We start from the raw sequence: 15419 nt of genomic DNA on the forward strand, positions 1-15419 counted from the left end.
CCTTCCTTTAATGTTTGTTTCAGCATTCAGTCAGGGTCCAGCATACATTAAGTCATTTTAACTGTTTTAACACATTTTGGACCAATTTATTGTCATAATTAAAATCAAATCCCAGCAAAGAGGAGGAACTGTTATTCTCTCACAAACATCTGCTGATGACAAACAAGGAAATCTGCTGTCCCACTAGAGGGTGCCGTGACAGAAGTCATGGTGAAGTAGCCAGGTCAGCTAGCTAGCTAGCTGGCTAATTGGCTACTTAACTTCCCTATGAAGGCCAAACACTACTACAGCTAGGCTACTAGCTACCTTAAAGTACCATGCTTTAAAACAGATCTCTTACAAAAATAGCAACCATTTGTTAAGTTTAAAACAGTAAAATAATAAAGAAAGAAATCCAAGTTGTATTGACATTTATACACTGTTCACCTGCAGCTGTCACTGCTGAACCATCTATGTTGTTCGCTATTTTTTTCAAAATTTTTCAGATGTTAGTAACTTCTTCTTTTCCATTTTGCATTGCATGGAACAATACTATCCATTCAAACCATACTCAAAAACCAACCAGTTCTAAGTATGCATCTTGGAATTTTGAGTGTACTCAAATTTAACAATTTTAATTACACTATATACTACATACTCATAGACTAGTTAGTATTAGTAAATAGTATGCAGTTGGGATGCGCACATAGTCTTGGCCTTACTTTTCTTCAGACAAAGAATGGTCTGCTCCGAGGAAACCCTGCTTTTCCTAATGTGAAGGATACTCACTGGCAGCATGAAGCAGAGTAAATTGTAAAGCTTATTCATTTAAAGTGGAATTGTATGATGCTTGTGTTATGTAGGTGCTGAGTATTCAGATTGAACTGTGGTGGTTTACTGGTGGGCAAGCTAAATTGTTTGGGTTTGGCATTACAACTCTTGATAAAGTGAGCTCCACATTACATATCCTGCTCCCACTGGCACACTTGTAGCTGAGCTTGATGACAACTTTAAAAGTAAATAAACTCCATTCACCTGTAGCTATGCTGACACAAACATGGTCATATCTGACTCACCCCACTCACTCTCTTGACCACACTTGTGCTAATCACCAGAGATAGGCACTGCCCATCTCAGCTATTGATGTAACATTGCAGTTCATGTGTCCTGAACCAGAGGATAAGCTCCTTCTGACTCCAGTGATAACCATGGCCAAATCCTCTGGAGCCCCAGCCCAAGTCATTTTCAGTGATGGAACTTTGACAGACCTTCATGGTGAAACCAAACTGTTCACCACTTCAGCCCTAGGAGCAGAACTAAAGAAAACTCTGACTCCAGGGTAGCTTGAGTCATTATTCCAGGGCTGATGTCAGTCTAGCTGGCAGATATAAACAGCAAGGAGATGAGCAGCATTACAGATGTCAGTCCGCTAGTCCACAGCCTCCCGACTCATGACATGTACACTTTGCTCATACTTGGGATTCAGGAAATGGATAGTTGCTGAAGATGTTGGAACAGCACAGTTATGCTCATGTACTACAAAAAGCCCAGTATAATAAGGTCAAATTCACAGCTTACAATGTTCTCATAAGGTTGAATGATCCTGCACACTCCAGATGTAAATTGGAACCATTGTGAAAAGGACATTATACTGTGACATGAGCAATCAAGCCTGCTGATGGTCATGGTATGCATGAATTACTTTTATTTTGAAAATATTTTTTTTTAAAGAGCGGAAGAGAGAATGTAATGCAGAGGTGAGCAGAGTGCCTGTCTCCTGTGCTCTGGCTTTATTTGTTTTCTTCCCAGCAGAATTCATAGCCAAGTCTATTACTTTAGTACTGAGTTTCTGTAAACTGGTTCTTTCTGCATGAAGATCTTACATTCATATTTTACATTATTTTTTCTTATAATTACAGCTCTTGTGTTTGAACAAGCCAGATCTGATATTTTTGTTTTTTAATTGAAATTAAAACATTGAGAATTTGGCATTGCATTTTTATCTTTTAATATAACTGAATTATTTACTTGTTTAACCAATTACAGTGCACTTTTTATTTTTATATTATTTTTTAGAGTTCTCTGAGTATTAAAATATGCTATACAAGTAAATTTACTTTGCCCTGCCTTACCTTACGCTCTAAATATTGTAATAACCAGCTACCAGTTATATCTAAAATTATTTTTGCAATGTGTAATACAAGTATTTTCAATCTAATGTATACTTTTAAGTTCATTTGAGTTTTTAGGAATTAGGTGCTCAGCCAAGCATTCATAACAAACCCTTTGACTATTCAGCATGTGAGAGTTAAATAAATATATTAAATATATGAATATAACCGCAAATTATTGACCTTCAGGAATATGTATAAAAATAGTTCTAAACTAGAACTATTTTTTATATTCAATACTCAGATAACATCTATTAATTACTGCTTTAAAAAGTATTTAACCAATAATTAATAGATACTTGTTTGAATATTCAGCCTGAAAGTATGCTCCTACATGTAATAAGAAGAGAGACTTGGTGAGAATGACAATGATTGGTTGTGCATTACTCAGTCCTGAAAACACAAACACAACTTAAACATTATACCAGCAAGTGGACTGAAAAGCCTGCAAGAAAAAACCCCACAATCCTAAACACTTAGACTTTGTTAAAAGTTTAATACATTTATCATGTCTATTAATTGACCTGATAAGATATCTGTAGTCAGTTGAGACCACAATAGAACATTTTGTCCATAAAAATTACCAGTGACTTTGGTATGAATGATGTTAAAAAAGCTTGTGCAGAAACAGTCCAAACATATTTGAGAGTATTGTCTTCTTTATTTATCTGGTTCAACTTTTGATATAATTCTCAGTATTTTATTCCTGATCTCTTTAGTTCTAAAACAGTATATAAAAGGATTTACCAAAGAAGGACCAAGAATTGTTCCAACTCTCAACCCATGTCTTTCCTCCAGTGTTAAGACTAACCCAATCCTGGTTAGGCCTATTAGTATGAAGGTGGGTCCGTAATAGCAGGCTATAACTATCAAGTGACTTAAGCAAGTATTAAACACTTTTTTCTTGTTACCCTTTGAGTTCATTTTGATGACAATGATAACTATCCTAAGATAAGACATGCAAATAAAGCTAAAAGTACCAAACATTATTATGGAGGAAAACAATGACATTAAATCAAAATATGGATTTGGATCTACACAAGTTAGCCTGACAACAGCTGCATAATCACAAAACACATACTTCAGACTTGAGTAACACAATGGCAGAGGTAGCACTGTACCAGGCACTATGGCCATAGAAGCAGAACCCACGATCCACAGCAAAAAAGTGAGCAGAATAGAACGAAAATTTGTCAGAATAGAATGATACCGCAGTGGATTGAGTATAGCAATTAAACGGTCAAATGCCATGGCAGAAATAGTGAACAGCTCCATCACAAATCCTAAACCAAAAGCAAACATCTGAACAATGCATGGTCCATACGATATGGATTTATAGCCAACTATAAGGACACCTATCATAGTTGGACATGAGCTGGTACAATACAGCATATCTACAATTGCCAAATTGCAGATAAAAAGGTACATTGGTTGGTGCAGTCGCTTATCCAAAACAATAAAGCATATGTTTGCAAGATTAGCAAGCATAACAAAAATGTATACTATCAATATGACAATACCTACACCCAATGGCTTTTCTAATGTATCGAATCCTGTTACAACAAATTCAGTAATCATTTTTCTAGAAATATTTTGAACCATAGTTCACTTTTTGTGACAGTTTGAAGGACATAAAAGGCCTTTGAATGAATGAATAAGGAATTATCAGTTGAGTATCCAAAGTAATCCTGTTCTTTATGCTTTTTTTTTCAAAGTCTTTGAAAACACAGATCCTCTTTACAGATTTATACAGCCTACTTCATTGTCAGATCAACTGTGAAAACAAATCTGATGACTGCTGAAGACCATTTATATAGTTCAGTATGATTTTGCTCTCTGGTTTATCATGTGTCTGTGCACACTTCCCAATTCCCAGTAGGAGGGGCATGTTAGAAAGATACACAATTATCTAAGGAAGATCTATAGTTTGTTTATAGAACCATATTTAAAAAGAATGAAAGCAGTTGTCATGCTCGCCCTCCCTTGTGTTCTGTTTTCCATGGTGACACCTGTTTTGTTATCTTCCTGGTTTTGTTGCCATGTGCTTCCTTGTTTTGGTTTTTGTTTTCTCTGCCCCCTTGATTAGTTTTTCACCTGTTACTCATTTCACCTGTGTCTTGTTATTGCCATATTAGTTTGAGCCTACATGGATGGAAAAGGACCAGCTCAGTATGACCTGGGCAGCCCATAAATTTATGGACAGAATGGACCAGCTTATAGGTAGAGGCATATTAGGACTGGATGAAGACCATATAGCCTGTGTCCAAGCGGATATTACAGCCCTCTTAGAGTTGTGTAGGCGGGGAATGTCTCCAGCTTCAGTGGCTCTTTAACCAGGTAGTGGGATTTGTGAGCAAAGCTCCACAAAACCTGAAAACCTCCCTACACTTTACCCAAGGTGCCACCAATGTTGGAGGAAATAGACATCTGAACATGTTCCTCAGCCAGGTCCATCCTTCTCATCTATTATCTCTATGGACCAGGCTACCCCAGGGGGTAAGAATTCTCATGGATTATTTGGGGGGTGCCGTGTGCCCCTGGGTTTGGCCCTTTCATGGCCCAACAGGACTTTCCCAAACCTTGTTTGACCCAGAGAAAGACTCTGGGTCTCAGTGGCTGCCTAGGGGCCTCTCTGTCTTTGAGTCCCCCTACAGGTGACCAGCCTCCAGACCCTGGCAAGGGACACGACAACCAGCTTCCAGACCCTGGCAAAGAACACGACAGCCAGCAGAGCGCAATGGCCAGCGGAACTCGACAGCCAGTAGGATGCGACGTCCAGGTTCCAGACCCCAGTGTGCTCCTTGATGCTCAGGCTGTGTCAGGCATGCTAGGAAACCTACCGGACATGACGCTGATCATTGCTGCACCTTTGGACCAGTCACCTGCAGCAGCTGCACATCTGGACCTACTGCCAATAGGTACTGCACTGCCAGACCCCTTCCAGTTCTTTTTCCCAGCATAGAAAACATGACCTTGCCAGCTCTGGTTCCCATGCTTTGGGCCAAGGCCATCCCCATGCCTCGTACAAGGCTTATTCCAATGGCTACACCTTGTGGCTCTCCAGTGTTCCTAGTAGACACATGTTGCAGCTCTCCTTTGCCTCTTTTGACTCCTGTGGCCATGATTCACAAGTGGCCATTTATTTCAGAAGCCTTTTTGTTGACCTCCCAGACCCCAGTGACTCCAGAGGCCTCTCTTTCAGGATTCTGGACCTCAGTGACTCCTGTGTCTATGCCTTGCGTTCCTCTGTAACTCCTCAGCTCTCTCAGGTAGCTGTGTCAGCGCCTAGAGCTGCCCCAGTGTTCTTCCCATCACCCATTACTGGCACTGTACTTATGTCTGTTTTTGTTCCTGTTCCTGTTGTTGTGCCTGTTTCCGTCCCCGTGTCAGTATCAGTTTCTGTCTCATTTCCTCTGAATGTATCAGTTCCTGTACCTGTGTCCATCTTTGTTCCTGTCCCTGTGTCTTTTGTTCAGTCCCTAATCCATTCTGTTCTCCATTGTCCTGTCCAGTCCTCCATGGTCCAGCATCCTGTCCATTTCACCATAGTCCGTGTGGTGTCTAGCCACAAGTGGTAATGAAAGGGTCCAAGGACCACACTGCCCATGTTCACACTTCCGCTGTTGATCTGACAGTGCTCCACATTAATGCAATTTCACCATTCATATTTTACATAAGGCTAAGGTCTATAGGCCTGCCAAAATACTGACTCAAAGCAAATTTAGCATGTATTCATGGCAAGTATTTATGTACATACCTTTTTTTGGTGACAATCTGACACCACATTGTCAAGTTTTAGCCAGTTTCAAGTTTCAAGTTTGGTTTATTTGTCACATACATAGTCATACACAATATAACTCATAGTGAAATGGTTGAGAGTGCTCTGTCTAAACTGAGGAAAAAGAAAACAGGGGTGCATAGAGGAATATATATTCTTTATATGTACAAAATATATTAACAATGTATGTACAATATATATATATATTATGTTTATATACACAATGTACAATGTATATGGTTGTGTATATATGTATGTACACAATGTACAGAATGTACAGATCCATTTTGTAAAATGACATATTTACAGTTTTTATGTTACATATGTTACATATTTACAGTTTTTATGTTACATGGTGGTAATTGAATATATATACAGTTATTGAATATATATACAGTTATGTTACATGGTGGTGGTGGTCCCCACAGTTTATCAGTTTCCCTGATTCAGGGCCCGAATGGCCTGTGGGAAGAAGCTCCTCTGCAATCTCTCTGTCTTGGTCTTTAGGGAGCAAAAGCACCTCCCTGACCTCAACAGAGAGAAGAGCCTATTGTTGGGATGGGTGGGGTCCTTCACAATCCTCCTGGGCTTGGTCTGGCACCGCTTGTAGTAGATGGTCTGCAGGTGAGTGATGCGCTCTGCTGAACGCACTACCCTTTGGAGTGCTTGTCTGTCCTGCTTGGTGCTATTCCCAAACCAGACTGTGATGTTCCCCATGAGGATGTTCTCGATAGTGCAGGTGTAGAAGTTCCGCAGTACCTTGGCGGGCAGTCTGAAGTCTCTTAGGTATCTGAGGTGGTAAAGACGCTGACGAGCCTTCTTTGCCAGGGAGTTGGTATGGCTGGACCAAGACAAGTCCTGCGAGATGTGAACACCAAGGTACCTGAAACTATCTACTCTCTCCACCATGGTTCCACTGATCCTCACAGGTTGGTAGTGCCGCTCTTGCTTCTTGCTGCAATCCACGATCAGCGCCTTTGTCTAACTGACATTTAGGAGGAGATTATTTTCCTGGCACCAGTTTTCCAGGTGTTTAATCTCCTCCAGGTAGGCCCTCTCATCGTTGTCCAAGATCAGGCCCTTGACAACGGTGTCATCAGCAAACTTGACAATGATGGTGGAGCTGGAAGTGGCTGCGCAGTCGTAGGTGTACAGTGAGTAGAGTAGGGGGCTTAGGACACAACCCTGAGGAGCTCCAGTGCTGAAGGTGAGGGTGGATGAGACACAGTTGCCCACCCGTACTGATTGTGGTCTGTCTGTTAGGAAGTTGGAGATCCAGTGGCACAGGGATGTATGCAGTCCTAGATCCTCCAACTTAGTAGTGAGTAGGGAGGGGATGATAGTGTTAAATGCTGAACTGTAGTCGACAAACAGCATTTGATTACATAAGGGCGTGCATGTGGAGACCGAAAGTGTGGTTAAAAGTTATATTGTAATAGGTGTTTTCTTGAATTCTGTAGAAGTAGTTTATGTATCCAGGATAAAAAAAAATCTATTTTATGGCCATCCAGGTAATATTTCAGATTCAACAGAATGCTGTCATCACATATCTCAGCTTCTTTTTTTTGGAAGCTGTGTTCAGAGTGCAGGGTCAGTCATTGTACAACACCACCCTGTTTGCTTACAGGGTTAAGGGCCTTACTCAAGGGCCCAACAATTGCTAATGGCAGAGCTGGGAGTTAAACCCACAACCTTCCAATTGATAGCCCGATTCAGATATTTTCTGACAAGCAAAATGAATGCACCCACTTGCATATATGTTTTAAGCTATTTGGCTAAATAATGCTTCTCCAGAAGCCATCTGTGCTTGTTTCAGATGAATTGCTGTGACTTAAGCCCCTCCCAAGATGGCAGATGCACAGATAAAGCCAAGATGAATTGTTGTGACTCTAGCCTCTCCCAATTTCACTGTCCTTGAGGAATTTACATGAGACTATGAGCTGAATCATGCTGAAGTACATAAATACCATGGGTTTTGCCAGATAGGGTTTGAAGTAGCACAAAGTAGCACCTTTGCTTGTCATTTCTCAGACACAAAAGTGCATGAAATATTGAAGCTGTGATGACACTTCAAGGACTTTGAAAAGAAAGAAGATAAAACAATCTGTCACAAGGCGCATTAAACCATGACTAAGAATGATTCCATAACGGAATTTGTTATAACAGGTTTTGACAATTTTGAAAGGCCAGTGGCTATTGGTATTGGTATTCTTACAGTATATCTGCTGGTTATGCTTGCTAACTTTGTAAACATATGCTTTATTGTCTTGGATAAGCGTCTGCACCAGCCAATGTACCTTTTTATCTGCAATTTGGCAATTGTAGACATGCTCTATTGTACCAGCTCATGTCCAACAATGATAGCTGTTCTTATAGTTGGCTATAAAACCATATCTTATGTACCATGTGTTGTTCAGATGTTTGTTTTTGGTTTAAGTTTTATGATGGAGCTGTTTACTATTTCTGCTATGGCATTTGACCGATTAATTGCTATACTCAATCCACTGCGGTATCATTCTATTCTGTCAAATTTCCGTTCTATTCTGCTCACTTTATTGCTTTGGATTCTGGGTTCTGCTACTATGGCCATAGTTCCTGGAAGTGTAGTTCCACTACCATTGTGTTACTCAACTCTGAAGTTCATGTTTTGTGACTATGGATCTGTTGTCAGGCTAACTTGTGTAGATCCAACTCCATATTTTGATATGATGGCAATTTTATCTTTCTTTATGCTATTTGGAACATTTGGTTTTATCTGTGCAACTTACATAAGGATAGTTATTGTTGTAATCAAAATGACCTCAATGTGTAGCAAGAAAAAGGTGTTCAATACTTGCTTTAGCCACTTAGTAGTCATTATCTGCTATTTTGGGCCCACATTTGTAGTGACAGTTCTGACAAGGACAGGTTTGGTTTTAACTGTGGAGGAGCGACATGGTTTGAGAATTGGGACTATCCTTGGTCCATCTTTATTAAATCCTTTCATATACTGTTTAAGAACAAAAGAAATCAGAAATAAAATATTCAGAGTCATATCTAAAGTCAAAACAATCAAATAAAGAAAGAATATGAGGTTCTTCGATATTCCTGAAACAATTTATATGCACTGTTTTCCTCTGATTAATCCAACTGTGTAGTTGACAACAGATGTTAAATATAAAGAAATACAACTTAGTGTATTTTTGCTGTTTAACTGCTGTTCTACCATTTACATTACATTTACATTGAAATGTGCCACATGGAAGTACTGCCAACATCTCTGGGAAAAAAAGAAAATGAAAACCTAAAGGATCGTTCTAATGATTCTGTAAGATATGGCTGTAAACAATAGAAATAGAGAGGATAATTCAATTAAAATTCAAATAAAACAGGGCCTGCCTCACCAGTGTACCACATCTGGCAGGAGTGATACCTATATTCAGATCAAAAGTTGTACTGTTGTAGTCGTATTCATGTCAGTCTTCACTGGTTTCCTGCATTAACTGCCTATTTCTGTTAACATAAGCAAGTCATTTTAACATTGACAATTTTTGCGGAATTGAATAATCTTTAGTAAAATAGTTTTGAAATGACAATGAATATGAAGTTAAGGTAAAAACGCAATAAAAAGTAATATTTTTCAGGGTGAGGCTCTGTCAGGTTTCTACTGTCACCACAATCAGTTCCTATATTTGGGGGCTTTATTCTTCAGTACTGAGTAAGGACATGTGGGGTTCCAATCAGCTGATTGGCCAGTTTTTGGCTCAGCTGTTGCTTTAGCACTACTCATGGGGTTGCTGCAAGAAGAAATGCCATCCACTGAGGTAACTGGGTGATTTGTGTGGATCCAAATATTTTGCCTGTATATTTATTGTTTTGTAACTGTGCAGTTAGTTCCAGTCTGCTGCATGTATGTATTTTCTTAAAATAAGAAACACATTCTTCAACTCCACTGTTACAGGGAAATAAGTATCCATCATATCATAGCTCATGAAAGTGTTTTAAGCTGACCGAAGTAATAAAATTAATAAATTAATTACAATTAGGGAAATTCATGTATACAAACATTAATTTAGTTGAACGCATATAATACACACCATGTGAGTTTACAAAAAGTGAACATTAAGAGAAATCAGCCTAGTTTAATGTATTTATACTTCTAAATATCATGTCATCTAAATATGTTGGAATTGTCATCAAAACACACTTATCACACAGCCTTCACTGTGACTAATGTAGAAGGAGCTGGGTAGCCTTAAAGAAACGGGAGTCACTGAGAGATGGTGCTAACTCTTTTGAGGACATCCTTTATTGGCAAACAACAGAAAGAATACAAAGGCACAATCGACATTTGCAGTTTGTAAGGGTCTAATGAAAAATCAGGCAAACAAAATAGACATGGATATCAAGGTTAGAGCAGTTACACTGATAACCAATGTATAAAACTCTCAGAATAGGAAATACCCAGTGGCAATTTTAGACTGTGGGATCCACGCTAGGGCCCATCAGAGGGCCTGTTCATTTGTACCTTTCTATCTTATTCTTCTTCACTTATTTATATTCACCATATAAATAAATGCATTGTGATCAATAAGTCAATGTTCTTTATCATGAAACATTTTATTTTATTTGCGTTAGCCTACATGGCCAACTATTTCTGCCCATTGACAGAAAGTTTTCTCAGAAAGCACTGAGAAAAGCACAACACAGGCAAGGAGGAATTTCAGCAGATGGCTTTGGCAATTCGAATGCAAAGCACTGGCAATGGGCACCTCTGGGACTTAAAAAGCAAGCGAGTGGAATGATGAACAGCTGCAGGTGATTACTAATAAGCAGGTGATTGGTAATGGGGGAATAGCTGTAATGTGTGATTGGTAAATTCCTGCCTGATGGTGGAATGACAAGATTTTAACATAGTAACATTGTAACACAGTAATAGTAGCAATTTTTAACATGGTAGAATGTTCACATCAAGTTTAATTCATTTTTCAAAACACTTTAATGTGTTTTAAATGTGTAGAAGAGATTTGGCAATGTTAACATGATCAACTATATGAATAAAAAAATATGATTATTGATGTTTTTAATATTTATTATAGACTCCAGTCCATTTATACCAGCTGCCCCTGTCAAAACCCAGTCATTGCCCAGTTTGTGTAAATTGTGCTCCTTTCCTTCATCAATAATGAGTACTAGAACACATTCTGAATATGCAACAATGGGAATAAGCCAAAGAGATATTAGGAATGCAAAAGCAAGGAAATGTAAAGTAAGCAATTGATGTCGGACCGACACAAACAAGATGACAAGAGGTATATATACAGGGCAATGAGGATAAAACATCAAAAGGCAAATAACAATATATGAGATATGAAGGAGGGCAGAATGAAATAGACACAAAAGCAAAACCATCTGGTGCTAATGCCATGAAAACCAGAGGGGAGACGTTATAACCACACCATTCAAGTAATGCACAGCTTCCAAAGTGCAAAGGGGCAAACAGGGCCCCTCAGTTCCCAGAGCAGGACTGAGCCAAGAGGATGGTGTTGCGCCGGAGGAATAAGGCCAGTGGCTAGAAGCAGATTAGGAGCCAGGTCGAGAGCTATGGTCCAGTCAGGATCAGGTGCCGAAATCAGGAACTGGTCAAGAATGGGAGATGCAATCAGAAAGTGACAACAGATCCAGGGAAAGTGACTGGAGCAGGGGAAGGGCCTGCAATAAGAACAGGAACAGGACATAGAATAGGAACAGCAGTAAGAGATAAGCAGGACAAGAGAGGAAGCTAGAATAGAAAGTGGACCTGGAACTGGAACCCACTTAGGGGTGGGAACTAGAACTAGGCCTTTAGAAGGAGCCAGAACTGGAGGTGAAACAGGCCTCGGGCCTGGAGAAGGAGAAGGAACATGATCCTGACCTGGAACAGCGAGTGCAGACGGTAAAGGGGCTGAGAAGTGGACCGGAGCATCTGTGACAGTAGCAGGTGGTGTGGGGGTGATGGTGGGGTTGAACTGGGGGGTATGTTTTATCAGTATTGTTGGCATAACTGTCATTAATTTTCTTACTTAATGGTTTGCTGCCTGCCATTTTGCATACAAGCTCCGATGCCAACATTCATAAATTACAACTGCTGTCAGTGGAAGTGCTGATGATGCATTGTATGAGTCAGTGGAAGTGCTGACGATGGGTTTGTATTCATATACTCTCTCACACAGTACAGTCAAAATTACAGCCAGTTCAAATAAAATCACACCAACTGAGAAAGAAAAAAGACAAAAGTATAGAGTGTGTTTTTAAAGGCCATTTATGTAATGGACTTTTATTAAATCCTTAAGAGTAGATGCAGTCACATCCCATGCCAATACTGTAGCTGATTTATCATTTATCATTAGTGTGCTCAAGGGCAACAATATCATAATAGAATAAAGGTCATTATTGCAATAATCATATATTTGGACTGAACCAATTATGTTTAATGGTATTTTTAGCAGCAATATTAGCAATATTTAGCAATATTAGTAATTTTTTAGATAATGTGAAGGTAAAATAGCCACCATTGTTTATAGACAGAAACCAGGATTTTTGTTAATCAGAATTTCATGCACATTGGACAATGTGGACAGTATGTACTCCCAGAATTTTATAATCTCATTACAGCCCTAAAGCATATGCAGGAATGTGCCGACAGTAAGGCATGGGAAATGTGGCAATAGTATAAAACATATGGCTATGTAGATCACCAGAGCAGGCTTGTCTATCTGCTTCTCATTGTCTAAACTTCACTAAAAAATGTCACTTATGTTACTGATACATGATATTACATTTTACATGATATTAACTGACAGAAGTCTGCACATTCCCAACTACATAGGGATCTTTAATTTAACTCTGACAGATTTTGGTGAAACAAATGCTATGATTCCTAACCTTATGAAGACATTTGTTTTTAATTCTCAGTACATATCATAGGAGGCCTGTTTAACTAACATGGTTTTTATTTATTTATTTATTTATTTATTTATTTATTTATTTTTGTATTCATTGGTATACACAGTTTAACTCTTGTTGTCCTGCCATATGATTTTTCATGGCAAATTTATGTACTGCATTACTCATCTATGCACAAATTCTTGCTATAATTTTAGCGTATTTAGGCTTTTTTATTTTATTTTTTTTGCCCTAAACCTTTAAGCTGCACATGGATCCGTCTAATCCCTCTGAACCACAAGTTGTTTAAAAATGAATGGTTTTGCATTATTTATGGTCTGAAAACACATTTTTGTTATTTTGACCAGTTGTCATTTTCTGCAAATAAATGCTCTAAATGGCAATATTTTTATACTGAATTTTGTAGAAATGTTGGTAGGAATTTGTAGAATAAAAAGAAAATATTCATTTTACTCAAACCTATTACTAAACAAGACAAACCTTTTCTCTAAAGGTTATCAAGTGTCATGTGCCTCTTACCTAGTTCTGAAAGCTACTGAAACAATACAATACAAAAGAAGAGACGGTGGAGTCGGGGACCTTTTAAAAAATGACCACGTGGCTTGCAAAGACAAATGTGTTACTGCACTGACTAACCTCTTACGTGAAAATATATGGGAAAATGTCACTATATATAAAGGTCTCAAGTTCACTCAGATTCTGACTTCCAGAAAAGGCAACGAACAAAAGCCCATACTGAAAGGTGAATCATTTAAAGTGCTTTATCATTATTAGAATTAACTGGTGTGTTCTAATTAATCAGCTACAAATAACTCTTTTTAAATAATACTGAAGAAGGTTTATCATTGTAAGTGCACCATCTTCATATTTTATATACAATGAACTGAAAATATACACATATATATTTTTATATAGTGTTTTTGTTTACTTCATTGTATAGATCATTTTAAGGTGAAGAGAAAACCAGCACCTACAGGAGAATCAATACCATCATGAGTGCTTTAAACTCTAGTTTATCTACTAATATGTCATTTGTGCACCCTGAGTACTTTTTCATCAGTGGTTTTTCTGATATGCCTTTCAGCAAATACTACTTTGTTTTCTTATTTTTTATTTATATCACCTCTGTGTTTGAAAATTCAGTTGTCTTTATGGTGATATTAACTGACAGAAGCCTGCACATTCCCAAGTACATAGGGATCTTCAATTTAGCTTTGGCGGACTTTGGTGAAACAAATGCTATGATTCCTAACCTTATGAAGACATTTGTTTTTGATTCTCAGTACATATCGTACGGGGCCTGTTTAACTAACATGTTTTTTGTGTTTGTATTCAGTGGTGTACAGAGTTTAACTCTTGTTGTCTTGGCATATGATCGCTTCATTGCCATTTGCTTACCCCTGAGATACCATGTCATCATGAATAACTCCTTTATATTTGTAGTCTTAATAGCAGTATGGTCGATTATCACTTTTTTGATGGGCATGATTGTAATTTCAATCACCAGACTTTCATTCTGTAAAACCAATGTGGTAAAAAGCTACTTTTGTGACCATGGACCCATTTACACAATTGCTTGCAATGACAACAGCATAAATTATTTCATGGCAAAACTATGTACTGTATTACTAATCTATGCACCATTGGTTGCTATAGTTTTGTCATATTTAGGCATTTTCCTTTCCCTACGTAGGATTACCACATGGGAGGAACGACTTAAAGCACTGAAGACTTGTGTCTCTCATCTACTGGCAGTAGGAATATTTTTCCTCCCTTTATTGGGTATATACCTTGCGGCTTTAATTTGCCCTCTGCATCCCAATGCTAGGATAATCAGTACTTCCCTATCAAGTGCTCTTCCACCTATGCTAAATCCAATCATTTATGTCTTAAATACAACAGAATTTAAGGGTGTCATATTGAAAGTGCTCAAAAAGAGATCCACTGTAATGGCCCAGGGTTGAATGAAATGACAAAAACAAACAAACAATTAAGAAAACAAGCAAAAAAGAGATCTGCCCACACAGCCCCAGGGAGCAAAAGCACTCTAGAAAAAATAAATAAATAAAGATTTTTGCCTCATGCATGTTGGCAGAAAAAAAAATTGAATAAAATTTTAAGAATCTTGCTGTGGACTGAATTGAAGATCCTTGTCAGATTTATTTTTCTGAAAGCCTGGCTGTAAGTGTAAAATGATTGTACAAACATTTTTAATTATTGTAAAATTATTATTGCAAATGTTAGTTCATCAGTGCATATTTGTATCTATATGGCCTAATATAGGATTACATATATGTATAATTGTAAAGGGCCACAGCAGTTTAACTTTTTTCCCCTGTGGCACCTATGATCCAAATTATAAAGTACTTCAAGCACATGTTAAAAAAGGTAAATACTCAGTTGCGCAGTCTTTCAACACTCCAGAACTGGACTCTAAATTGGACTCTATACTGTGTAAAAGAATGTGAGATGAAGAAAGCTAAACCTGAGCCAAAGTAGAAAGTCAAACTCACTGTGGAACATAGTGGTGCTGTAGATTGTACTCTTGATTAAGGGATGAGACTGTG

General features: G+C 38.3%; 3 protein-coding genes across 3 annotated transcripts; 2 read left to right on the forward strand and 1 right to left on the reverse strand.

Moving 5' to 3' along the window:
- Window positions 1-2810: 2810 nt before the first annotated feature.
- LOC113567724 (olfactory receptor 13-like) lies at window positions 2811-3752 on the reverse strand. The gene has a single exon (XM_026995819.2). The coding sequence runs from the start codon at window positions 3750-3752 to the stop codon at window positions 2811-2813; it is 942 nt and encodes a 313-aa protein (XP_026851620.2).
- Window positions 3753-8054: 4302 nt separating this feature from the next.
- On the forward strand, window positions 8055-8987 carry LOC113567725 (olfactory receptor 49-like). Its single transcript, XM_026995820.2, has one exon. The coding sequence runs from the start codon at window positions 8055-8057 to the stop codon at window positions 8985-8987; it is 933 nt and encodes a 310-aa protein (XP_026851621.2).
- Window positions 8988-13835: 4848 nt separating this feature from the next.
- Window positions 13836-14816, forward strand: LOC113567726 (olfactory receptor 1500-like). Its single transcript, XM_026995821.2, has one exon. It carries the CDS (start codon window positions 13845-13847, stop codon window positions 14814-14816), a length of 972 nt encoding a protein of 323 aa, XP_026851622.2. The 5' UTR covers window positions 13836-13844.
- The last annotated feature ends 603 nt before the right edge of the window (window positions 14817-15419 follow it).

Source organism: Electrophorus electricus, chromosome 15 (assembly GCF_013358815.1).
Source record: "Electrophorus electricus isolate fEleEle1 chromosome 15, fEleEle1.pri, whole genome shotgun sequence".
NCBI classification, from domain to species: domain Eukaryota; kingdom Metazoa; phylum Chordata; class Actinopteri; order Gymnotiformes; family Gymnotidae; genus Electrophorus; species Electrophorus electricus.

Excerpts from the sequence above, each read along its gene's own strand:
- LOC113567725 (XM_026995820.2), top strand. The coding sequence starts at position 8,055 with ATGACTAAGAATGATTCCATAACGGAATTTGTTATAACAGGTTTTGAC.
- LOC113567726 (XM_026995821.2), top strand. The coding sequence starts at position 13,845 with ATGAGTGCTTTAAACTCTAGTTTATCTACTAATATGTCATTTGTGCAC.
- LOC113567724 (XM_026995819.2), bottom strand. The coding sequence starts at position 3,752 with ATGGTTCAAAATATTTCTAGAAAAATGATTACTGAATTTGTTGTAACA.